This window comes from Mesoplodon bidens, assembly GCF_964165515.1.
Source record: "Mesoplodon bidens genome assembly, chromosome: 10".
NCBI classification, from domain to species: Eukaryota; Metazoa; Chordata; class Mammalia; order Artiodactyla; family Ziphiidae; genus Mesoplodon; species Mesoplodon bidens.
In genome coordinates, this window is record NC_138172.1 from 36,874,891 (window position 1) to 36,901,600 (window position 26,710).

A 26,710-nucleotide genomic window follows, 5' to 3' on the forward strand; every position below is an offset into this window, starting at 1 on the left:
TCCCTGGCAGTCCAGTGGTTAAGACTCCACACTTCCACTTCAGGGGGCACGGGTTTGATCCCCGGTCTGGGATTTAAGACCTCTGGTCAGGAAACTAAGATCCCACATCCACATGGCACAGCCAAAAAACAAAAAACAAAAACAAAGATAGCATCTAAAGGAAGATCATGGGGAGTCTGCACACAGTGGAAAGTGACAAAGAATCTGACCCCCTACCTTAATGATGAACTGAGATTATTTCCTGTTTTTCTCTTTAAAAACTTTCATGGCCTAGGGACTTCCCTGGTGGTGCAGTGGTTAAGAATCTGCCTGCCAATGCAGGGGACATAGGTTCGAGCCCTGGTCCAGGAAGATCCCACATGCCTTGGAGCAACTAAGCCCATGCGCCACAACTACTGAGCCTACGCTCTAGAGCCCGCGAGCCACAGCTACTGAAGCCCGCGTGCCTAGAGCCCATGCTCTGCAACAAGAGAAGCCACCACAATGAGAAGCCCGAGCACTGCAACCAAGGGCAGACTCCGCTTGCCACAACTAGAGAAAGCCCGTGCGCAGCAATGAGGACCCAATGCAGCCAAATAAATAAATAAATAATAATTTTTTTTAAAAAAACAAAACCTCTATAAAAAAAAGAAAAACTTTCATGGCTTAGCAGAATCTTTGGAGTTGGTTCTGGGACACAGGTCCACCTTCTCCCCAGGTTGCCAGCCTCCTGAATAAAGCAACATTTCCCTTTCCAACCAACTCTAGTCTCTCGAGTACTGGCTTTTGAGCAGTGAGCAGCCAAACCTGAGTTTGGTAACAGCTTCACATATATACATAATTATCTATAGACAAGCCCAGGTTCTGCCACTTGCTGCTGGAATACCTCTCTTGGTCTCCATTTTTGCCTCTCATAGAGTCGTTATGAGGCTCAAGTGAGATCATGTGTATAAATAAAAATGTGTATGTATATAAGATAATTGTTATTACAGCTAGACGTCCTTTACTTTCTCCATACATAATGTTGCCAGGTAGCAATTAATTCCCAAGTGTTCGGATGAGTACAATTTTTAAGATATATTTATACTGCATGATTCCAACTAGATGACATTCTGGAAAAGGCAAAACTATGGAGACAGTAAAAAGATCAGTGTTTGCCAGGGTTTGGGAGTGGGGGAGGGATGAATAGGCAGAGCACAGAGGTTCTTTAGGGATGTGAAACTACTCTGTTTACCATGATAATGGATACATGTCATTATATATTTATCCAAACCCATAAAACCAATAGTGAACCATAATGCAAACTATGGATTTAAGGTGATTATGATGCATCAGTGTAGGTTCAGCCATTGTAACAAATGTACCACTCTGGTGAGGAATGTTGATAATAGATGAGGCTGTGCATGTGTGGGGGCAGTGGGTATACAGAAATCTCTGTACCTTCCTTTTCATTTCACTGTGAACCTACAACTGCTCTAAAAACACTGTCTTTTTAATTATTTTATTTTATTTTATTTTATTTTTTTCTTTATTTTTTTCACTGTCTTTTTTAAAAAAAAGAGAGAGAGAAAATGGAAAAAAAATAAATGGGCCAATTAAATACCTTGAATCCTTTGGCTAAATTCATTTGTTCAATTAACAGTATATATTGAGTCAGACCTTGGCTGGGCTCTGGATAAAATGGGAAGCAAAATTACTTTCTGAACACATAATGGAATAGTAGATAGCCATTCAAAATGATTGTGTAGTTCTGTATTTATTGATCTGGAAGATGTTCATTGTATTCTATGACAAGGGTAGGTTATAAATAATATATTATGAACCCAATAAAAATATATTTCAGGGGAAAAAGTCTGAAAAGTTCTACATCAAAACAAATGTAACAGTAGCTACTCCTGCGCGCTATGTTTTTTAAATTATTTGTATTTTTTAGTTTTCTGCGATGGATGTGTATTTGCTTATGTGGGAAACTATGTATAGAAGTAAATGAAATAATGATTAAAAGGAAAGGAAATAGGGCTTCCCTGGTGGCACAGTGGTTAAGAATCTGCCTGCCAATGCAGGGGACATGGGTTTGAGCCCTGGTCCAGGAAGATCCCACATGCTGCGGAGCGACTAAGCCCGTGCACCACAACTACTGAGCCTGTGCTCTAGGGCCCGCAAGCCACAACTACTGAAGCCCGCGCACCTAAAGGCTGTGCTCCGCAACAACAGATGCCACCGCAACAAGCCTGTGCAACGCACTGAAGAGTAGCCCCTGCTGGTCGCCCACGCGCAGCAACAAAGACACGATGCGGCCAAAAATAAATAAATAAAATAAATTTTTTTAAAAAAGGAAAGGAAATATAAAAAATTAAGGCTGATGCTCTTTAAGGCAATCTGATTCACTCTGACTGCAGTTGTCCCCTCTGTCCATCCCCCACTGGAGCCAGGCTTTCTGGGTCACTATTTATTTATTTGGCTGCGTCGGGTCTTAGTTGTGGCACGCAGGATCTTCGTTGCAGCATGTAGGATCTTTCGTTGTGGCATGCGTGCTTCTCTCTAGTTGTGGCATGCGGAATCCACAGCGTGCAGGCTCAGTAGCCCCGTGGCATGTGGGATCTTAGTTCACTGACCAGGGATCAAACCCGCGTCCCCTGCATTGGAAGGCAGATTCTTAACCACTGGACCACCAAGGAAGTCCCTCTGGGTCACTTTTTAAAGTCTAGCCTGTAAGGCACTGTTGGATTGGAAGCCAGGAGAGCCCCACTGTAACAGGCAGTGAGCCAGGCTAGGAATGTGAAACAGTGAGAATGTGAAACAGGCTGAGCCATTTCAGGGTGCTCTTAAAATATGAAAAAATGACTTTTTCCATTCCAAAAATAATTCAGGAAGTCAAGTCTTGGGAGGAAGCTTCAGTCTAACAGTGAAATCTGGGAAAGGTACAGGAAGTACACAACATGAAAGATCTATTGCAAAGATTCCTTTTGCCTTACAACATTCAGCGACTATGGCTGTTTCTGTGATTATTTTTATAGATTAAGAGGGCCCAAAAAATAGTATCTCACTGGGTACATTCATCTTCCCAACCATTCTAAGACATGGCACCAGATCTGCCTTTGTTGCCATCGAACCATTCAAAGCAGACTCTACATTAGCCTTTCTAGCCTGTGAAATAAAAAAAGCAGGAATTGCAGGGAAGTTTGTGCTCTGGGGGGCACAGAGGACTTTTCTTCCACTGCTTTGCAATTTGGAAAGTTGCCATGCATTCGGGTTCCACTCAAGCAAGCTTTTTCCAGACCCCAGAACAAATTGTAGCCAGAAGCTCTGCTCTTTGTCAGGAGGCAATTGCAGCCCAGACTTAGCCAGGATCTTGCCCTCTACTCTCGGAGAACAGGTTCACTTTATGTGTAGGGATCCTGGTTCTTCTTTTACCTGGGGATGGGACATAGCCCCTGGTTCTTTCCAGAAAGCCCCCAACTGTCCTGAGGTTTCTGGTTTTTTTGTTTGTTTTGTTTCTTAATAAATTTATTTTATTTATTTATTTTTGTCTGCATTTTGTCTTCGTTGCTGCGTGTGGGCTTTCTCTAGCTGCGGCGAGTGGGGAGCTACTCTTCGTTGTGGTGCGCGGGCTTCTCACTGCAGTGGCTTCTCTTGTTGCAGAGCACAGGCTCTAGGCACATGGGCTTCAGTTGTTGTGGTGCGTGGGCTCAGTAGTTGTGGCACACGGGCTCAGTAGTTGTGGCACATGGGCTTAGTTGCTCCGAGGCATGTAGGATCTTCCCGGACCAGGGCTCAAACCCATGTCCCCTGCATTGGCAGGAGGATTCTTAACCACTGTGCCACCAGGGAAGCCCGAGGTTTCTGTTTTGCTTTCACCATTGTCCAGGTTATATCTGATCTCTGGATATCACTTCTTCCTAGTATCAGTGATTGAAATGTTTCAGTCTTTCCTCTTCCCCTTTCCTTCTCTTTAGCCACTGTAGCTTAGTGAAGCAAAATAAATAGGCCTCTGTCTCCATTGTTGGAGACCCAGGCAATTAAACTTTTGAGGGGCTGCACACAAGTTAGAGATCTACGAACCCTCAGAGGAAGTTAAAGCCAAGGCGCATGGTACCTATTTTGTGATCAGATATTGTTTTCCTTTGTTAGAGATCAACTTTCCTTCCTTTTAAGGCAAAGAATTCCTTATGGGAACCATCACAACAATCCCGATGACTACAAAGATGATAATGCAACTGTTCTATATCTTTTTTTTTTTTTTTTTTTTTTGCAGTACGCGGGCCTCTCGCTGTTGTGGTCTCTCCCGTTGCGGAGCACAGGCTCTGGACATGCAGGCTCAGCGGCCATGGCTCACGGGCCCATCCTCTCCGCGGCACATGGGATCTTCCCGGACCGGGGCACGAACCCGTGTCCCCTGCATCGGCAGGTGGACTCTCAACCACTGCGCCACCAGGGAAGCCCTGTTCTATATCTTGAATGTGGTGGTTCCACAACTGTATGGGGATTTTTAAAACTCATAAAACTATCTCTGAAAAAGGCCGATTTTTACTGTACATAAATTATACCTCAATGGAGAACACCAACAACAATCTGGTTTAAGTAACATGCAAAAATGTGTAGGATACAATGCTAAAGCAGCATCTACAGCTTATGTTGATATATGAATAAGGAGGAGGATATCAAGGAGAATTTAAAACTGTGCTTTGTTGAATAAGGAGATAATTTTCCCTTTCAAAATTTTACTTGTAATTGATGAGTTTTTTGAGCTGTAAATACGTTTTAAAACTTAAAGATGAGTGTTTATAAAATGTGTGGAGCTGAACACTTAAAATTAGTTCATTTTAGGGCTTCCCTGGTGGCGCAGTGGTTGAGAGTCCGCCTGCCGATGCAGGGGACATGGGTTCGTGCCCCGGTCCGGGAAGATCCCACATGCCGTGGAGCTGCTGGGACCGTGAGCCATGGCCGCTGAGCCTGCGCGTCCGGAGCCTGCGCTCCGCAACGGGAGAGGCCACAACAGTGAGAGGCCCACGTACAGCAAAAAAAAAAAAAAAAAAAAAATTAGTTCATTTTATGCACTTTATATAACAATTACAAAGTGCTTAAAGAAAAGTTGCGGGTGGTGGTCACAAGAGTGTACATCCAAATGAAAAAAAATTCATCCCCTTAAAATTTATGCAGTCTACCGTATAGTACACCTTAATTTAAAAAATACATAAATTTAAGTCTTCTGGCGATGTGGTGGACACGCGGTCAAAGCCCGACGGCGATGACTCATACCCAGAACAGGCCTCCTGGAGCGCAGCCCACCCCCGCAGTACCTGCTCTCGCTCTGCCTGCGGCCGGGGCGCCTGCAGGGGGCGCCCGCGTCTCTCGGGGGAGTTGCGACCCCGTACAAAGACCCGCGGCTCCCGGGAACCCGGGGCCTTGGGGCCCAAGGCGGGGAAGGACGTGGGAGTCCCCGCCCCTCCCGCCCCCCAGCGGGTCGGGGAATAGCCGCCTCTGGCCACCCAGCCACACCACTCCCCGCCGGCCGCGCTGACGTCACCGCCCCGCCTCCCCGCCTCGCTCCGCCGTTCCCGCCCCGCCCCCTTTCCCGGCTGGCGCCGCGGTGAGGCTCCTCGCCCTCAGCTTCTGCCTGTCGCCCCAAGATGGCGGACACAATGAACCGGTGTCGCGCCGGTTGGCCCTGAGGCGACCGTGAGGAGGACCGGTCTGCGAGACCCCATAGTCCCGGCAGAAGAGTGTTGCACAAGCAGGAAGAGGAAGAGGAGGAGGCGGCCCGACTGTCGGCCGCTCTCCAGCCCGCCGCCGGCGCGGCGCCGCGCCCGCCCCGCCCGGGTCGGCCCCTCGGCAGCCCGCCTGTTGGCCGGGCTCCGCCCCGGCTCTGCGCCGCCGCCGCCTCCAGCAGCCGCCGCCATGAAGCTGACCGACAGCGTGCTGCGGAGCTTCCGCGTCGCCAAGGTGTTCCGCGAGAACTCGGACAAGATTAACTGCTTCGACTTCAGCCCCAATGGCGAGACGGTCATCTCGAGCAGCGACGACGACTCCATCGTGCTCTATGACTGCCAGGAGGGCAAGTGAGTGCACCGGTGGCCTTGGGCCCGGGTCTGAGTCCCTCCCGCCCTCCCCGTCGTGGTCCTGCGCTCCCCCCGCGGCCCGCCCTCTACCCCGGTCTGGCCCGCGGCCTGTATTGCACACGCTCCTGCCAGGGCCGCGTCCCCTCCGAAGCCGTCCGGGAGACCTTTTTTTTTTTTCTCTTAAAATAACGATAGCAATAACAGTAATCATATTTTTGTTTCGTCTGCCTTCGGTCTCCTCACAGAGAGCCTTAGCATCTCTGGCCAAACCACACCTTGACCTTGACCTTTAAATGCAGGGTCCGCCCTCCGCTGCCCCAGCTGGTAGCTTTTCCGCTCCTCTGACTCCGTCGAAGGTGCCTGTGGCCCCCGCGCAGAACCGCAGAGGCTGCTCTGCTGCTTCGTTCAGCAGCGGCAGCTCGCTCTCTCTGCCCTCTGCTCGGTGACCTCGATTCAGCCCTGGCACTTCACCCGTCCCCTGCCCCTCAGCTTCCCGCCGCCTTTTTGCCGGAAGGCCGCGTGGGTTGCAGTTGTTAGCTGTCAGGATTTATTTGTTGCTTCTTTGGGCCCCCTGACATTTCCTTTCTGGTCCAAATCATTCTCTTGCTCCCTCAGTCCCGATGCCCACGTTTATAGTTAACTTTTTACCTGCATCCGAAACTTTTCCTTTTTGCCAGACACACCTGGCTGTCGCATCCCAACCTGAATGTGAACCTCCTAGTAGAACAAAGAAAGCATCGTCTAACAATTTCGTGTTTCTTCTTATACTTTTTTTAAAATTATACGTTATGGTCCGCTTAGACTTATCATAATTCCGAGTCTGATCATGACATTTCTAGGTTGTCCCAAGTCCTCTGGAGACTCACCACACCTGTATCTCTGCAAAATCTTAAAAGCACAGCTTTTTGCCTTTTTCCCTGGGGACCTGTCAGCTTCCCCTCACCCCCGCCCCAGACTTGCCTTCTCCAAATCCTTGCTAAATTGTGATCTCCTTTTTGAATCCTTGGGTTTTTCTTTATCTTCTCCAGCTGTTCCTTTTGTCTGTTTTGTTTAAACCAGTGTCTTCTATAAACTTTCTTTTGGAACTTGTCTCTTCGTTTGTGAATTTGGTTATCTAAAGTAGTGCTATATTGTTCTGCCCAATTTTTTCGCATTTGGGCTGTGGAAAAAGTATTATGTAACTGGCTCTGGATCTGCTTGCGGTATGTGGAAGAGTGGCCTATAGTGGTGGTCCTGAGGGAAGAGAGAATTGTTAGCTGGACTGATGCTGAGAGATGTGAGTCAATGTTATTCATTTCATAGATGGGTTTTCGTCCAGGTCCGGCCACTTGCATTAGCCTGGAATAGAGAGTAACGTATAAAGCTAGGGTGGAGATTGGGGTTGTGGGGTCTTGGAACTAGAAGTAAATTGAAGCTGACTTGCTTGAAATGTTTAGTGCTTGTGCACAGATTAGAACCTCTCCCTGGATGAATTTGAGGATGGAGATGTATATCCTCATTCAAAGAAAATGAAGGTTGTGGCAGCATTTCTTCACAGTTTGTCTTCAAATACTGCATAATTTCTGCGGTTAGTAGGAATGACATTGACTTGAAGGCTGTCTTGTTAAAAGTAAAATGTTAATTTTATAACATAATGCAGTTTATTCATTCATGTAGCATTTTTACATAATTACAAACTTGCAGAAAAGTTACATCATTGTTTCAAAGAACTCCCAGGAATAATTGGTTACATTTTGCTCTGTTTGCTTTGTCATTCTCTGTAGATACATACACACACACAGATATGTTTTTTCTTTCCCTGAACCATTAGAGAGTAATTTGGAGGTATCAAGGCCCTTTATCCTAAACACTTCAGCATGGATTTCCTAAGCACAAGGACGTTTTCTTAGGTAACCAGAGTACAGTTATCCAAATTAGGGAATTTAACATTGATACAATAGTATACAGCATGCTCTTTAAAATATTCATATGGATTAATTGTGACCTTGTTTCATTGTGATCTGTGGTCAGAGAGTGAGCTGATAGGAGACCTGGGTTCTAGTTTGGCCTTGTGACCAGGTATGTGACATTGGTCAGATCACTTCTCTGGCCTCTAGGAATCCGTGATCCTAAGTGGTAATGTGAAGAAAAAATTTGCCACTAGTGTAGGTCAAACCAACATTGGAAGAAAACTAACATTTTCTTGGAAGGCACAGTATCTTTATTAGATGGTACTAATGTTGGGAGTTTGAAAATAGCTAAAACAAGATTCTTTACGCTTAATATTTTCCATGTGTACTGTTCACTTAAACTTTCTTTGTAATAGAGTTCATCCATTGAGTGATTTAAAAAATTTTTTTTAATTTTAATTTTTTGGCTGCACTGCATAGCATGTGGGATCTTAGTTCCCCAACCAGGGATCGAACCTGCAGTCCCTGCATTGGAAGCACAGAGTCTTAACCACTGGGCCTCCAGGGAAGTCCCAGGTGTTTTTTTGTTTTGTTTTGTTTTGTTTAATTTGAAAGTATACAAAGGATATTATCTGTGGTAGGTGATGTGAATTATTCAGAGGGAAGGATTTAATATTATTTATTTGTACCTGATAACCAGAATCATAGTTTGTGCAGAGAAGCTTACCACAATATTCGTGAAAGAATGTTATGCATAAGCTCTGTAAGATCCTCTGAAATGGATGCATTAGGATCTTGCTTTCAAACTAGGAAATGATATGAGGTAAAAGATTTATGTTATTAAGAACAAAATCTCAGGTTAATATTATGGATATATTTGGATATGGATATATTTGAGACAAATAGGCCGTATATAAGTGGAACTGAAAATTTTCCTTTAACATTGGTTCTCCAGGCTCTGTCTTCATTATTATAGGGTAAATACTGAGATAAGTAAGCTTCTGTTTCCATTGGTAGGAGCAAAGTCAACTATCTTTTGAGAGCAAGCACACATTCACACACACGTTCACTCACTCAGTGGTTACCACACAGTAACTACATGGCAGAACCCAGGGTGGTGGACCTGACAAGGTAGCATTTGAGCTGCTCTTTTTGTTTATTTGATCTTTCAGTAAAGGTAAAAATGTGGAAAATTAAGTGCATTTGGAGTGAGAAGTCTTGTTTGTAAATAGGTTTAATGTAGGGAAACCCTTGACGTCACAAAAATTGAAAGTGCAAATGATTAGAAGTTCCCTGAGTCGTCTGATTGTTTAGCATCTAGGTTTCAAGAGGCTTTTACATTGAGAGGGTGAACTTCTTTTTCATAAATTAAATTCTTGATAAACATTAATATAGGATTTATGAAGTTCTCCTATACCTAGATGTAGAATATTAGGAAGTTTTTGGTTAAATATTTTGCTGAGATCAGTTTCAGCTTGATTTTCAAGGTGCTATAGAAGAAGATAACATTTAAGGAACTTTAACAAATGGACTGATAACCTCTAGCTTAGAAATATGTGATTTTATATTTAAGTGAAGAGAAAAGAATCAATGACTAGTTTTGTTAGGGAGAGTGAGGTTTGTCTTGTAAAAGGCTCAGTAAGTGCTTTGGACCTGTAAGATAGAGAGGATGGAAATACTAGGTTATATTAGGAAAGGCAGTTTTGCATCTGGTTTCAGTTTTGATAAATCATTTCTTCTTAAAGAAAGAGCTTCTTTCCAAGTGTATGGCTTAAGTTCTAGCCTCTTTGGTCTGGCGTGTTCCCATTTTCCTCTTTCTTGTAAGTTATGACTTGTTTTGTGTGTCTTTCTTCCCAAATAGATGTACTTTTTCTCAAAGCTTACTTTTGAACGTTGTAGTTCATTGAACAGGCTGATTTGAGCCATCAGATTTACTTCCACTTCCTAACTTTGGCATTTGGTATTCAGAGGTGAAAGGCTGTTGCACTTGATTGATTCTGTTTGTTTCCACCCTTTTGGAAGAAATTCTGTTTCTTTTCAGTGTTAGAGCTTACCAAGAATCTTCACCCTTCCCACATCATTCAAGTGCTTCTCTTTACATGAAGATCCTAGATTTTGGTGATGGAGGATTTTGATGGTTTTCTTTCTCTGTCCATTTCCTCATCAGACCAAAGAGAACCCTGTACAGTAAGAAATATGGCGTGGACCTCATCAGATACACTCATGCAGCAAACACAGTCGTTTACAGCTCTAACAAAATAGACGGTAAGCAAGTCTTCTTTTTAGGAAGTTACGGTCATGGTTTCCTTTGTTAAATTGTTCACGGAATCTTTGTGAGTACTTCTGTTTGGTTATAGTTACTTTAAATTTTCCTATGATGTTAGCTGTGCTAACATTGTTATGACTGAAGGGATGCTGGAAGCGAGCAAGCCATTAGTACTTTTGGAGGACTTAACTGAGTAGGAAAGGTCTCCAGTTTAGAGTGGAGAGTGGAAATAGGAAGCCACGAATTGTATTTACGGTTTGAACTTCTTGAAACTTGAATGCGTTTAGAAGAAATAAAAGGAAAGAATACTTGACAGCAAGTGGTAAACAATGCTACCTTCCCGTTCAAAATATATAGATTTGAGAAAAGTTTTACAGATGCTTGAGTTATGGTAGTTTAGCAGACCTTAGAAGAGTTTTTGGTGTGTGCCCAACCATTTATGGTCTGTGTCACAAAGGACAGTATGCTGACCTTAGTTATCTTTGATTCCAGGGGCACTTTTTGATTTGAATTTTATCCCTTTTTCCTTTTATTTATTTATCTTATTTTTTTGGGCCGCACTGCACACATGTGAGATCTTAGTTCCCCAACCAGGGATCAAACCCGCAGCCCCTGCATTGGCAGCACGGAGTCTTAGCCACTGGACCACTAGGGAAGTCTCTTCTTTTTTCCTTTTAAATAAAGTTTATGTCTCTGAAGAATAAAGACTTATTTTTAGAAATTAAACTTGTGAATTTCTTTCTCTAATAAAGGATCTCTGCCTTTACCTGCTTTTCCCCTGGGATAAGTCATTCTCAGTTGACAGATTGTCTTGGAATTGAGCTATAACACTTTCATGTTAGGACTCTTTTTTTTTTTTAACTTATCTCACTGATTTATTGATTGTTTCATTTTTAGCAGTACGATTTTTCTAATGTCATTCAACAAAGATTGCTTAAACCGCTATTTTGGTTATGCCTATCTCAGAGCAGATGGGTAGAAGTTTTTTTTTTTTTTTTTTTTAATGAGACTTTTCTGCCTGTACTTGATTTTTAGTAAGTATATCGTTTATACTTTTCATGCCTCTATTTCAGAAGTGGTTTTCTAAGTAAGCAGTGCAATTGATGCTTTTGGACGAGAATATAAAACAGGATCTTGAGGAAATATATCTCTGTGATCATCTGAATGAATGGTATATTTCTTCTATTGGGGTATATTTCTTTTGTTGGGGTGTTTTTCTGGGTGATTAAATGAGGATTCTCCAAATATGGTGCAAGATGAGGCAAATGTGTGGCACTTGCAGCTTTGCTGCCAGGCCTCTGCTGTGAGGATGTTGCCTTTCCTGTCTCGAGTGCGTCCATCCTGAAGAGTTCCTCCAACGCTCCGTATCATTTTGCCTGATTCCAGGCTGAGGTAGTAGTTTGTACAGTTTGAGGGTCTATGATACCACCCGGTACAGGAGATAACTGTACAGGCCACTGCCTTGCCAGGAACAGCGCGCCAGCTACCGAGTGGGGCGGAGAGGATGGCGATGCCCTGCTCATCTCTGGGAAAACCAGGTAATGGGGAGGAAGTCTTTTTCTGCTTAGGGCAGGTGAGTAGTTCCTAGCAATAGAACAACCAGGAATACTTTATAGTTGTCATTCGAGAACTTTGAACATGTTTTCAAGGAAAACCATGTTTAGTTTTGGAACATTCAAAGAGTGCCTTTTTCTCTCCCAGGTTAAATGCCCTCTTATTAGTACCCCTGTGAACCACTGGGATGACTTGGTGCTTTCAGCCTCTTTGTTCCTGTGTTGTGTTTGCCTCCAGAATGTTCTTTCTATGCTTTCCTTTCTGTATTTTGGCCCCATTTCCTATTACCTTTTTCTCAACAATTGTTTCTTATTCCTAGTCTTTTCAGGGGCATTGTACTTTCCAGTTCTGTTCTTTATGGCACTTCATTCCCTACCCACCACCATTATTTTTTGTTTTGCTTTTTCAGAGGAATCATTTGGTTTTTAAGAGTATTTGTCTTATTTTCCCCAAGCACAAATCTCTGGGATTATTTCTTTCTTGGATATTGTCAAATTCTCACTGCTATGACTTGGTATAGTTCATGACTTTGATTTTTAAATGTCTTGCGATCTTTTTAACCTAAATTTTCTCATTTCTTCTTTTGGCCACTTTATAATTCACTTGTCTGCATAAGGGACCATTGGATAGTTGGTTAATTAGAAAAGAAGTAGTAGAACATTACTTCTCTTTCCATTTTATTTAGTTTTAATGTAAATTGTGTATCCAGTTTACATTAAGATGAGGTGAGGGTTGGGTTGACATGCTGTTCGAAAACGCTGGACAAAAGTATCTTATGCCAGAGTCCAGCCTGATCCTCAACTCAGCATGGCTGTTTAATTCTTTGAGTCTGTGTCCTCAGTAGCCATATGTTTTTCCTTAAGGTTTGCCATTCTGTGGGCATTAAAACTGTGGGTTTTTTTGCGGGGTGCGGGGCGCATATTTGCAGGACAAGTTTCATTGTAACTATGCAGAAGCCAAAGATTGGCAGCAATAGTGATTTTAAACATTGCTTTATATGCTGTCAACTTGAGAACTCTGCTTTTGAATTATGTGAAATCTCTAGTCCCGTGAAAAGTAGTTATTCACTATTATTTATTCATACCTTGCTTGGGTTATGGAAAACAATGAATTCTTTGACCTTATCTTTTCAAGATGAAAATGCAAAGTAAATTCCTTTACAAATAGTAGGATATCATCATGCCTTATTTATCTTCTTACAGATACTATCCGTTACCTGTCCTTGCATGACAACAAATACATCAGATACTTTCCTGGACATAGCAAAAGGTAAGACGCACGTGTTACAGAAGTAGATAGTTCTTTTATCCCTGAGGTTATCCAGAGAATGAAAGAGTGGAGAGATTTTATTAGTGAACTGAAGCTAGTTTCTCACCACTGTTTGGCATACCTCTTAATCTTCTCTTGTTAACCTTCCCTAAACAGTCAACTCATGATTAATCGAGGTTGTAGAGGCCAGGGGTAGGACTTCATAGATAAACCGAAACCTCAGTTAAAACATTAATAGGAAGAATGTGGATTAAAGATATTCAGTGGAAACCTATATAGTAAAAATAACATTTGGCATTTAGGGATCCCAAATATCAGACATCCCTTAATGAAAGTACATTTACATGTTTGAGACCTTCCAGTATAGGTGGCCCCCACTTCAGCATGCCCCTGCTCTACATAAACGTGTTCCACATGAAGAGCTTAATGAGTATGTTAAAAAAAATTAATAAAATTGTTGGCTTCCCTGGTGGCGCAGTGGTTAAGAATCCGCCTGCCAATTCAGGGGGCACGGGTTCGAGCCTTGGTCTGGGAAGATCCCACATGCCGTGGAGCGGCTAAGGCCGTGTGCCACAACCACTGAGCTTGCACTCTATAGCCTGTGAGTCACAACTAGTGAGCCTGCGTGCCACAACTACTGAAACCCATGCGCCTAGAGCCCATGCTCCACAAAACAGAAGTCACCGCAGTGAGAAGTCCGCACACCGCAACAAAGAGTAGCTCCCGCTCACCGCAGCTAAAGAAAGCCCACGTGCAGCAACAAAGACCCAACGCAGCCCAAAATAAATAAATAAATAAATAAATTTATTTTAAAAATATTGTCCTTTCATACTTCTTGAAAGTCAAGAAACTTGTTTCCTTATTTTTTTTTTTTAAGGTATATATTTATTTATTTATTTATTTTGGGCTGCGTTGGGTCTTTGCTGCGCGCGGGCTTTCTCTAGTTGCGGTGCTCGGGGGCTACTCTTACTTGCGGTGCGCAGGTTTCTCATTGCGGTGGCTTCTTTTGTTGTGGAGCTCGGGGTCTAGGTGCATGGGCTTCAGTAGTTGTGGTGCATGGGCTCTAAGGCATGAGGGCTTCAGTATTTGTGGCGTGCAAGCTCAGTAGTTGTGGCTTGTGGGCTCTAGAGCGCAGGCTCTGTAGTTGTGGCGCATGGGCGTAGTTGCTCCATGGTATGTTGGATCTTCTCAGACCAAGGATTGAGCCCATGTCCCCTGCATTGGCAGGCAGATTCTTAACCACTGAGCCACCAGGGAAGTCCCCCTTATTTTGTTCTGTAATGCAGGTTGCTTCTCTCTGTCTCTTATCCCAATTCCCCTGGTATTTTTCCTCCAGTTTTTCAAGTTTGGGCTGAATGTTAAACACATTTTCTCTTGGATGATATATTAATCATTGGTGCTTTCCTTTGCAAATGTACAGTAACCGTGTATAGCTTGGAGTGGTTCAGAGCCCTGACAGGAGGTAGACCGAGAGCACTGTTTTCAGCTGCACTTCTGATTGGGCAAGGGCATTTCTGTGTTGCTGAAGTTAAGAGGTGGCAGCTGTTGGTTACTGTGTAGTTCAAAGAATGGCTTGTGACAAGTAGATGTTTTTGCTTGTTTATAGTCAAATTAATGTTCACAAATATACTGTCTGTAGTTAAGAGTTGATTGCAGGGCTTCCCTGGTGGCGCAGTGGTTGAGAGTCCGCCTGCCAATGCAGGGGACACGGGTTCGTGCCCCGGTCCGGGAAGATCCCACATGCCGCGGAGCGGCTGGGCCTGTGAGCCATGGCCGCTGAGCCTATGCGTCCGGAGCCTGTGCTCCACAACAGTGAGAGGCCCACGTACCGCAAAGTTGATTGCAGTTGTTTGAAATTCTTTCCAGTCTTCCCAGTTGCCCAATCTCTTGACCTCCTGATTCTTAATAGATGACTTTGTCCCTCCTTTTTTGAGAAAATCAAGGCCATCCAAAATGAGTTCAGCTCCTATCTCTTTCACCTAAACTCCTCTCTTCCTTAGAACACTTTCCCTGAGAAAGAAGTAGCCTTTTCTTCTTTGAGAAAACCAACCCCTCTGTTTTTACTTCCGTCTCCTTACTGGACTTTGCTGCCCACAAACTTAATCGGTCTTCTAAATTTATTTATTTTTATTTATTTTATTTTTGGCTGCATTGCATCTTCGTTGCTGCACGTGGGCTTTCTCTGGTTGTAGTGAGTGGGAGCTACTTTTCACTGTAGTGCGCAGGCTTCTTATTGTGATGGCTTCTCTTGTTGTGGAGCACGGGCTCTAGGTGCGTGGGCGTCAGTAGTTGTGGCACTCTGGGCTCAGTAGTTGTGGCTCACAGGCTCTAGAGCGCAGGCTCAGTAATAGGCGGTGCCGGGCTTAGTTGCTCCATGGCATGTGGGATCTTCCCCGGGCCGGGGCTTGAACCCGGCAGGCGGATTCTTAACCACTGCGCCACCAGGGGAGCCCTACTCGGTCTTCTTTATCTTCCTTATCTTAAATTTATTTCTTGAGCATGTCACCCACTTCTTTTCACCGTCAAACATAAAAGAATAATCTGCATATTCCCTTCTCCACCTCCTCATACTCATTCACTGTTTAACTCACTCATCCAAGCCAAGCTGTTTACTCCCCTTTCCCTGCTGCCTCCAGGTAAAATCCACTGCCTGGGGCTTTTTTTGGTGCTTAACCTCTCAGTAAAACATTTTTTCCTTTGGCTTCTCATCTTGGTTCTGTTTTTGCTATTTTTTGCTTCTCTTTCTCTTTTTGACTCTAAACAAGGTTCTACCCTAGCTTTTTTCTCCTCCTCTTGGTATTTGGTCCATCACTGATTTCATTCACCTCAGATAACTTCCCAAATCAGTATTTTCAGCCCATGATTTCCAGACTCGACTTCTACCTACAGGTCCAATACTCCATCCATCGTTAAATTCCTTGGGCCAGCTCCTCTGTCTGCCTCATGTTTCTTCACCTCTGTCCCTTCCAATTCTCCCGACTCAAAGGCTCTGTTACCTGTTCACTTTTTCCCTGCCTTCACATCCAGTGAGTTGTTAAATCCCGTTCATTCTACTTAGGTTTAACCTCATGTGTCATTCTGCTCCATACTCCTTTGCTTCTGTCCTAGCTCAGGTAAATTATTGTCAACTCCTAATCTCCCCGTCCCTCAGCATCCTGCTTCTGCATCCTGCTTTTACAGCTCTGACCACAGCCTCCCTCAAGAAACCTTGGAGTCAGATTCTTTTCCCTCTGCCTGACCCATTTTCCCAGTGTTATCTCCCACCACTCCAGTTGAAGTGAACTCTGGGCTGCTTCCTGAACTGCCTCATGCCTTCCTATATGGCAACTTCCATTTAACCCTGTTCACCACAGGTGCTGCTTCTTCCTGAAAGCCTTCTCTGACCCTCTCTTGGAGTTGTCTGGACTAGACAGTTAAGCTTCCTTAGAGTTGAAGTCTTGTTTCTCCTTGTATTCCCTCTACTTCTCATCGTAGAGCCTTGTGCCAAGATAGACTTCCTCTGAACTTCTCACCTGAATACTATGACGTAAAATTACACGTCCATATGCATTCTGCTCACTCCGTTTTATTACCACCTCAGCATTCCCAGGAAATTTTGGCTTATAGTATCTTTTAAATTTTTAAGTTGATGATCTAGTGCAAATGTTAATTTAGTTATATTGGAAGAATTTTCTTGGGGGGTCAAAAACTTTATTTTTAAGAAAAAATACATTTTTCCATTTTTTATTCATGGCATACATTTTAATTCTTTCTAGTGGAACCAAAACTTCCTGAACCCATTTCACAGTCATCCAAAATTTGAACTTCCTCTATTTCTACATTTAAAAAACCCATTCACAAATGAGCTGTACAATTTGATCCGCTTTTTTTACTCCAATTTTTTTCGTCAAAATGAGACAGTATAGGGCTTCCCTGGTGGTGCAGTGGTTGAGAGTCCGCCTGCCGATGCAGGGGACGCGGGTTCGTGCCCTGGTCCAGGAGGATCCCACATGCCACGGAGTGGCTGGGCCCGTGAGCCGTGGCCACTGGGCCTGCGCGTCTGGAGCCTGTGCTCCGCAACGGGAGAGGCCACAACAGTGAGAGGCCCGCGTACAGCAAAAAAACAAAAACAAAAAAGAGACAGTATAGCACCAACATTTCCTCTGTAATCTTCACCTGTGACACCAGCTCCTATGTCTGTGAAGCATTTTTTAGCCAAGGCAGAATGTGGAACTACTCTTCCATAACACCCAGAAGGAAGAGCCATCTGAGTGTCCATTTTCACAAGGGCTTCCTCTATAGGTGGTACTACAGACTCATAGGCACTGTACAGGTCATAGCCCACGGACCTCAAGGATCCCTCTGGTTAGGGCCGTGGCATGCTCCAAGAGGCAAGTAAAGTGGAGTCACATGCCATCCTTCTCCACAGGCTGGGCCCAAATGCTGGGGAGATGATGGGTATCTTCAATGCAGAGCATGGCAGAGCAAGAACATGAGCAGAGGGGACAAGAGAGCTCAGGATGAGGCCTTGGAAGAAGTGTTTTTCAGTGAGTGAGTGGTGTAACCATAAGAGCGGACCCATATCAGAAATATAGCGTAGGCTATTAGCATAGGGCTGTGGCTCTCTAAGTGTGGGGCCCAAACCACCAGTCTCACCATCACTGAGGAGCTTGTTAGAAACACAGATTCTCAGACCTCACCTCAGACCTACTGGATTAGAAATTCTGGCAGTGGATCCCAGCAATCTGTTTTAACCCACCCTCCAGGTGATGCTGGTGCCACTCAGGTTTGAGAACATCAGTATAGTCCACAAACCTCTAGTTAAGGAATCATGCTTTTTTTTTTTTTAATTGAGATATAGTTCAGTACCATAAATTCACCCTTTTAAAGTGTACAATTCAGTGGGTTTTAGTATATTCACAGAGTTGGGCAACCATCACCACTATCTAATTCCAGAACATATTCATCACCCCAGATAGAAACCCTGTACCCATTAACGCTCCCCATTTCCCCTCTTCCCAGCCCCTGGCAACCACTAATCTACTTTCTGTTTCTATAACTTTGCCTATTCTGGATATTTTGTATAAATGGAACCAGATCATATGCAGCCTGTTGTGTCTGACTTCTTTCACTTCATACATGTTGTAATATGAATCAGTACTTCATTTCTTTCTTTTTTATTTATTTATTTTTGGCTGTGTTGGGTCTTTGTTGCTGCGCGTGGCTTTCTCTAGTTGCGGTGAGTGGGGGCTACTCTTCGTTGTGTTGCGCAGGTTTCGCATTGCGGTGGCTTCTTGTTGCGGAGCACGGGCTCTAGGCTCGCAGGCTCAGTTAGTTGTGGCTCGCGGACTCTAGAGCGCAGGCTCAGTAGTTGTGGCGCACGGGCTTAGTTGCTCTGCAGCATGTGGGATCTTCCCAGACCAGGGCTCGAACCCGTGTCCCCTGCATTGGCAGGCGGATTCTTAACCACTGCGCCACCAGGGAAGCCTCAGTACTTCATTTCTTTTTATTGCCAAATAATATTCTTGTATGACAACAACACGTTTTCTTCATCCATTCATTAGGTGATGGACATTTGGGTTGTTGCCACTTTTTAGCAATTATGAATAATGCTGTTGTGAACATACATGTACAGGGGATTTTTTGGACATATGTTTTCATTTTTCTTGGGTATATACCTAAGAGTGGAATGTTTGGATCATATAGTAACTCTAACTTTTTGAGGAAGTATAAAACTTATTCAAAGCAACTGTACCATTTTACATTCCTACCAGCAGTGTATGAGGGTTCCACTTTCTCCACATCCTCACCAACAGTTGTTATCTCTCTTTTTGATTATAGCTTTGCTAATGGGTATGAAGTGGTATTTCATTATGATTTGATTTGCATTGGAATCATATATTTTTATGCTGTAGCTTTAAGTTGCTTTTTTAGTTATACTAATTGCCTTTGATTGATCCAGATTGCTTGCGTATGTTTCTTAAAATGGAGTTTTTAGGAGAACACATATATATAGGTAGCAGGTAAAGTGGTTTAGAGTTCATACCCAATTTTTGTTAATATTTCGCTTCAACTCCTATTTATCTTGATGCATTACAGGGTGGTGGCCTTGTCCATGTCACCTGTGGATGACACTTTCATTTCTGGGTCTCTTGATAAGACCATTCGGCTCTGGGATCTCCGGTCTCCTAACTGCCAGGTAATGTTACCTCACAGTTACACTTTAAGCGTTTTCACCTCTCCCTCTCAAGGAAGGGGGAAAGCAGTGATTCTTCTCTGGGATCCCATGGTCTTTAAATTTTGGAGAAGATCTTTTCCTGGTAGGTAGCTGGTAATTAAGCTAATACCTTAATCCAGTGCATACTTATTATGATCTGTGACTTAGTGCTTTAAAAGCAGTTTTCCTGGAGCCTTTGAGCTATAGATTTTAGACTCCAGGGATTTGTTTTTATTTGAATTCAGTGTCTATAAAATTATACAGTTAGGGTTGATCTGAAATCAATTGCATGGAGACCTGGTTTTTTTAAACTTCATTTTAGTTAGTTTTGTGTTTGCTTTTGGTAGGATCTTGGGTTCATTAACTTTTTTAAAATTTCTTTTTTCTCAGGGTCTCATGCATTTACAGGGCAAGCCAGTTTGTTCTTTTGATCCAGAAGGATTAATTTTTGCTGCAGGTGTCAATTCTGAGATGGTCAAACTTTATGATCTTCGCTCTTTTGATAAGGTAAATCTTTGAATCTTTGAACTGTCTTGATATTATGGAAGTTTTGAAGGGTGAGATGGACATTTAAGAGCCTTTTTCTACAGTAGAGGCGGTATGTGGTAGAAATTAGAAAGTGTCAGCAGTACTTCATCTTCTGCTTTCCCTAGTCAAAAAGGAATCTAAAGGGATAGAATGAGATTTGGCTCTGGCAGAAGGAATTATTGATGTGCCTTGGGCCTAGGGCTGCTGTCTGTCTTTTGCAGGGGCCATTTGCAACATTTAAGATGCAGTATGATCGGACTTGTGAGTGGACAGGACTTAAGTTCAGCAATGATGGCAAACTCATCCTCATCTCCACCAATGGCAGCTTCATCCGTCTGATCGATGCATTCAAGGGAGTGGTGATGCATACGTTTGGGGTGAGCTGACAACTTTTAACCATGTTTTTTTTTTCCATACTCTACCTTTTTTCCATGCTCATCCTTTCTGAGACTTGTGTTAGCTAGTTGGTGGAGAATGGCAGTTGTCCTTGGCTCACTCGTCGAGGCATGGACTTGCATTTTCTTCCTGCACGTGGCATTATTTCTTTTGGATTCTAAGACATTCACTTCTCACCCAGTGACTCAAGTTTGGTGTTTAGATAATATAATAAATTTCTGACCATAAACATTTTCTTGCCCCCTTGAATATGGAGTTGGGGATAAGGGGGTGAATTGTAAAGGGTGGTAGCCGAGTTTGAAACCTTGGTAGCACTGTGCGTGAGGAAGAAAGGGTTTCACAGAAAGGAAGGTGATGTATGTACTACAACATGGATGAACCTTGAAAACATTATGCTAAGTGAAATAAGCCAGACACAAAAGGACAACTGTTGTACGATTCCACTTATATTAGTTTCCTAGAATAGAGATAGATAGTAGAACAGAGATTGCCAGGGAGCAGGAGAAGAGGGAAATGGGGAGTTACTATTAAAGATTATGAAGTTTCTGTTCGGAATGATGGAGGTTTTGGAGGCAGAAGATGGTAATGGTTGCATAGCACTTTAAATATACTTAGTGCCACTGAACTGTACACTTAAAAATACTTAAAATAGTAAATTGCTATCTATATTTTACAGGAAAAAATTTTTTTTAATCAAAAAAAAGAAGAAGAAGAAGATGTATGTGCTGGGGTCAGTGTTTGTAGGCCATTATTTTTTGTTAATGGTACTGTAATGAGAATTGTTCTGCTTGTTTTAGGGTTATGCCAACAGCAAAGCCGTCACACTGGAGGCCTCGTTTACTCCAGACTCACAGTTTATTATGATTGGTAAGCTTCCTTTATCCCCCCGCCTTGGGTGTTACTAATCTGGTACTGTGCATTATGTTATTTCTGTTAGTTTTAACTAATTTAAGATATTATTTATTATTCTTTTGAGATAGAGTTTCTCAGATTTCTGTGTAGCACGTTATGTCAAAGGTATAGTGTCTTTAAACTGTCCTGACTTTGCTTTCTTTTCTGGGAATGGGCGTTAATGTTGGTCTTCCCTGGACCATCATAGAGTTAAACTCTATAAGCACTGGTGTAACCCTTCATTCAGTCACCTTAGTGTAGATATTCATAGGGTGATCGTATTCAGCCCCCTTTTTAAATGAGAAAACTGAAGTTAGAGGGGAAGTGACTTGCCTAGGAACAAATAACTAGGGTCTAGATCAGTTCCCAAAGTGTCTTTTCTTCACTGCCATTACTCCCTCTCCGTTTCTCCTGGTGGCTGGGTCCTGAAGCTTGGCCTCTCTCCAGATGTCAATCCATGTCTCTTTGCCACTTGTCTTTGTATTGTGCCTTGAGCTGTTGTTATATTCCTTGATCATTTTCTTCAGGTTCAGAGGATGGCAAGATCCATGTCTGGAATGGAGAGAGTGGTATAAAAGTAGCTGTGTTGGATGGCAAACACACAGGCCCCATTACCTGTTTGCAGTTCAACCCCAAGTTCATGACCTTTGCCAGTGCTTGTTCCAACATGGTATGTGAACAACGGGAGATGTCCTCCATCTGGGGGCCCTTTCCAGTTGGGGTGGTGGGTCCTTCAATGAGCACAGTGAGCTGTGTTCTAAATAGGTACAATTACAAGCACCCAAGTTCATGTTTCTCAGCTGGTGGCTTCCCTATTTCACCTCTATTATCTGATCTTTGGTTGGGCTGGTCTTTCACTTTTGCTCTTCTTTCCATTACCTGGAATCGCGAGCTCCCAGGAGATCTTAGGCCAGTTTTTGCTCTGGCTCCTGGTTTTATGCCCAAACTACCTGGGGCTATGCCTCACAGCTTTTTGGCTTCTTAAAATACTTTGAACCAGCCTTTTGTGGCTGTAACCTTTCAGTTTTCCATTCCTCTCAGGTTATGCTGAGTTCATCAGAAATTCTTATAGTTGATCACAACTCACCACTTAGAGTTTTCTCCAGGCCCCTGTCTCTTCCGAGACAACACTAGCAGAACAAAGCATCAGTGAATCTCAGCCTCCAGTTTCCTCTTGGCATCTCCTAAACCTACCTGGGTATTTGGGTATGAGGCATTTCATTACTAGCCTACCCAGAACATATTGCTCCATTTCTTTTCTTTTTTTTTTTTTTTAAACAAAGAAAACAGTGTCAGAAAAAATTGCAGCAAACCCATCCAATCCAGTCCCTCACATTTTTTATAGCTCATGAATGAGAGGGTCTGTCTGAGGTCACCTGGTAGATTAGCTGTGAGGCCAAACACCCACCTCCCCAGACAGCACTTCTTCTTTTCTTTACCACTGGACCACTATGGTGGAAGTTAGACAATGTTTACTTTCACATAGATGGGGGAGTGTTTGTCCACAGATTGCCAGAGTCAATTGGTCAGGAGGGAAGGCCACCAGCCGTAACTCCTCCAACTTTGGGGTTGGGTGCCTTGATGGTCGGGGAGGGGTAAGAAAAACCCTCAGAAATGAGGAGAGGGGCTTGGCTTTTTAAAGTTGACTTATGTTCTCCTTCCATCCAGGCCTTCTGGTTGCCCACCATTGATGACTGACCTGCATAGTGCTTGGCTGTTTTCTGTACAGCAAGGGTGGCCAGTAGGAAAAAACTCAGAGGGAACTAAGATAATGGTGAGATTGGATCATTTGACTGGGCTGGAGAGCATCCTTCCACATGGCCTTCCCAAGGATGTGCTGTACATTTGCTCAAAAGAAAAAAATTACTTTGCCAAGCTTCTTCAAAAGGACTCTTGGTGCGGCAGATTCAATCGGGACTCAGATTTTCCAGCTGTCACTGCACCGAGCTCCTCCAGAGGAGTGACCAGACTCGTGACTAGGGTATAGTGGGGCCCTCAAGACACCTTCAGTTTTGAATGTATTTGCTGCTGAGGAGTCGGTGAAGTTGTTAATTCTGCACATCCCTTTGCCCACCCCCATAAATGCGTGGGAAGCCACAGTTCTGGTTTTGAGATGCTAGGGCAGCTCAGTGCCCCTTGCCCTCACCCTGCATGTCTTGTTACTGGTTCTCCCTGTGTCATTGTGGCATTATCCACAATCATCATGTTACTTAGGTGCCAAATATTTACAGAAATAAGTCTCCATATATCTTAGGGTCAGAAAGGGACAGATACAGAAGGACCTTGCTTGCCAGGAAGCCTTGCAAGTTAGTCATGTGAGGGTGGATGATCTGGGTGTGCCTCAGGCTCTGGGTGAGGGAGGAGGGGTAGCAGATGAGTTCCTAGGGCTGGGAGGTTTAGCAGCAGCTTGGTGTGGTGCCCTGTCATCAAAACTAACTCACAGTCCTGGGTGCCTGCCAAGTTTGGTTGTATACAGAAGCAAGGTGGGCGTCTATTTTTGTACATGAGATACATCACGCTTTTCTGTGGGCCAGTATTGTGGAGTGAGTCTGAGTTGTTTACACTGATGCCTTCCCTGCCCACCACAAGTTGTGTACATAGTCTCCAGATGATACCACCCCTTCCCCAGCTCCCAACCAGGAGCTGGCTCTAGGCTTGTGTTATATTTAGCCTTTTTATATATGACTTGGGATTTCTGTTGTTTGTATTTTAGCACAGTGTGTGTACACCTTCATTTAAATATATCATGTCTGTGCATACATATATGTATGTATGCGTGTGTGTGTGTGTGTGTGTGAAGGAGATAGAGTCCTCTGCCCCAGGAGGAAGACTGCATTCTTGCTAATAGTGTTTGTCACAAGTGTTAGTCTTCCCTATTACCTTTTTCCCTTCGGGAGACTGAACAAAAGCAAAGCTTTTGAGTGTTTGCTGTCCCCATGGCAGCTAAGTGAGGGTCTTGGAATGACTCCCTTGTGTTCCTCAAGCCGCACTTTGGGGCCTTCTCTGCAGTATTAGCCCCCTTTTTGCCCAGTGATGCTCTGTCTGCGCCTGTATGTATGTGACAGTCACTTTTGCATGCCTTTTGTGTCTGGCTCCCAGCATTTGGGGACAGGATGCTGGAACCAGAGCATTTTCAGCTTGTCTGAGGCTTCTTTGCCAATTATAGGTCACTCCTGTTTACCTGGTATGTCTGCTTTCTTAACTTTTCCTTGCCTTCTCCTGGGAGAGGAAGGATTCCTAATCGGGGTTGAGGTGAGCTGCAGGTAGCTCATTGCCTTTCCCCTGCATGGCCTTCTTAGAGCAGGACAAGTGGCGTATTATTTTACTAAGTTCCCAAACATCTAAGCAAGTAACACATTCCCTGCAGGTCCAGAAACAGGCTCAACAAGGTTATGTTTGACTTGCCCAAGAGTACCTAGCTGCTAGTGGGGAAAGCAAGCCATTACTGCCTCTGTTCAGCAGCAGGAATAGGCTGTGAATTGCTAGCAATTACTGTTTTGTTTTGCTTTTTTAGCAGTTACTTTTTGGCTTGTTCCTTAACCTTAAAAGCAAGGGGCATATGTCTTTCCCAGACATGGGCTGGAATCTGCAGCTTCTGAGGTGCCACACACCGTATAGCTCTGCATTCTCAGAGTGGAGGGACTTTTAGAAACCAAGTGATCTGAGCTGTTACTGCCCACCCCTGGCTTTCCAGGGTAGAAAATTCATGGTAGGACTAACTGTTCAGAGAAAGTACTTGGAACTACAGGTTAATAAGAAAGCCTGCATAATTAACATATCTGTACCCAGAGCAGCCACCACGCATGACTTGTCTATCAGCAGGAAAATGATTTGTATTGAGTTCCTGTGTGTCCAAAGCTGAGGCACCATGTCCTTTGAAAATACGCACTGCACTGCTTCTATTTATGGGGACCTGTGGCTGCAGAGCTGGCTCCTGAGTTGGGAAGGAGAGGGAAAGATGCAGCTGGAAGTGACCGAAGATGATGTGGTAGTGGGAAAAGGCAGAATTAAGGGAGAAAAGAGTCTGTGGGTCAGAGAGGCTGAGGAGCATCAGGGCTGCAAGGACACCCTCAGTAGGAGCCAGAGGTGCTTAAGCTCTCCTGGGGGTGGGGGGCGCACCACGCTCTCAAGAATCAGGGCCAAAGCCTCTGATTTATATGCGACAGTGACACTGCACTGCTCAACCACCAGCCAGTGGGTTTTTGTTTTTTTTTTTAAGAAAACCGTTGTGATCATAATTAATGCTTATTAAGAAAAATCTGGGAATTTTAAAAAGAATCAATTTGCCACCCAAATGTTACCACTGCTCATCTTTTGGTGTTTAGTGTTCCTCTAGACATTTCTGTGCATAGATTTCTGGTGTGTTTACATAGTTGTTATTCTATTGTATATACAACTTTATGTCCTTTTTGTACTTAACATATAAACGTTTTTTCCATGTTATCTGTCTTAAACAGAATTTTATGGCTGCAGCCTCTTCCATTGAGTTTTCATAGCATTGTTTGCCTGGTTCCTAGAATTGGAGGGAGGGGGTGGGTTGTCTCCTGTTAGTCCTCCTGGCTCACACTGGGACTCACTGTAATGCTGTGTGGTTGGGTTGTTGGGCTCCCTGGGACTGCCCCTGGTGACTAAGGCCTGTGGGCTGGTGGGAGGAACCCCTAGATCCAGCTCTCAATGCATAGCAATCTGGGTCTCCTCAACTCCAGGTTCTAATAAGCAGCCATAGGGCCAGAAATGAGTGACCAGGAAAAGGCCGGCCTGAGCCAACCTTGAGATCCTCAAAGACTGCATCTGGCATGTACCTCAGGCTGCCTTTCATCCCCCACTGTTACCTCAACCCTTGATCAAATTGGCAGCCTCTAGGTGGAATAAGGTTCATCCTTCTAGGCCCTGGTTTGTGGGGGGCAAGGATAGTGGGGTGTCTTTGAGGCTCCTGTAACCAGTTCTGGCAGAAGGTCTGGCCACTTGCTTGTGAACCCATTGCCTGGCTGGTGAGTTGGTAACTCACTAGTAGCATCCTCAGCTGCAACACCTTGGGCCTGCCACTTTGCGCATGGTCATTAGAGGTTGGCCAAGGACTCTGGAGGGCAGCAGAGGGAGCGTCCCAGCTTGTGAGTGGTAGGCCATGCATAGGCTCTCAACACGACTGCTCAAGCAGGAAGAGTCCCCCCCTCACGGCCTGGTGGGAAGGCTACTGCAGTGTTTGGCTCTGCTGAGAGACATGAACACGGAAGTCAGTGGCTGCCCCTGCAGTGGTCACTTCTGTCAGTTTGGTTTGTTTGCAGTTGAGAGACCCACTGTTGCCCACTCCCTGGGCTTCAGCCTGGTGGTGTGAGGAGCAAGACCAGGCAGCGGGCCGGGTCAGAAGCAAAGCAAAGCAGACTTGGGGCAAGCAGGCTCAGTAGTTGATGTGGGTGATTGGTTGGCAGGCACAGGATACTGCCTATGCTTTGCTGGGTGGGGGGAAGGAAGGTGAGTGGTGGGGGTGGGGACTGCTGAGGAAAGAGGAAGTAAAACTGCAGGCTGTTAGGCACACTCTTGTTCTTGCCAGCTGCCTAATTAGAGTCCTGGAGAGGCTGCCCAGAGCTTCTGGGGCCAACCACATTTTCTCAGGACCCAGCTGCGGACAGATGTAGGCCCAGAAGTGCTGGGCTATGGAATATGACTAGGTAAAAAATGAGTA

The 26,710-nt window shown here is 44.2% G+C and overlaps 1 protein-coding gene across 1 annotated transcript; it reads left to right on the plus strand.

Annotated features, from left to right (window-relative positions):
- Nucleotides 1-5,562: 5,562 nt before the first annotated feature.
- Nucleotides 5,563-25,486, plus strand: WDR82 (WD repeat domain 82). The gene is made up of 9 exons (XM_081246547.1): nt 5,563-6,038; nt 10,095-10,192; nt 12,950-13,016; nt 19,095-19,194; nt 19,603-19,719; nt 19,962-20,117; nt 20,934-21,003; nt 21,555-21,697; nt 22,696-25,486. The coding sequence occupies exons 1-9, from the start codon at nt 5,878-5,880 to the stop codon at nt 22,723-22,725; spliced, it is 942 nt and encodes a 313-aa protein (XP_081102673.1). The 5' UTR covers nt 5,563-5,877; the 3' UTR covers nt 22,726-25,486.
- The last annotated feature ends 1,224 nt before the right edge of the window (nt 25,487-26,710 follow it).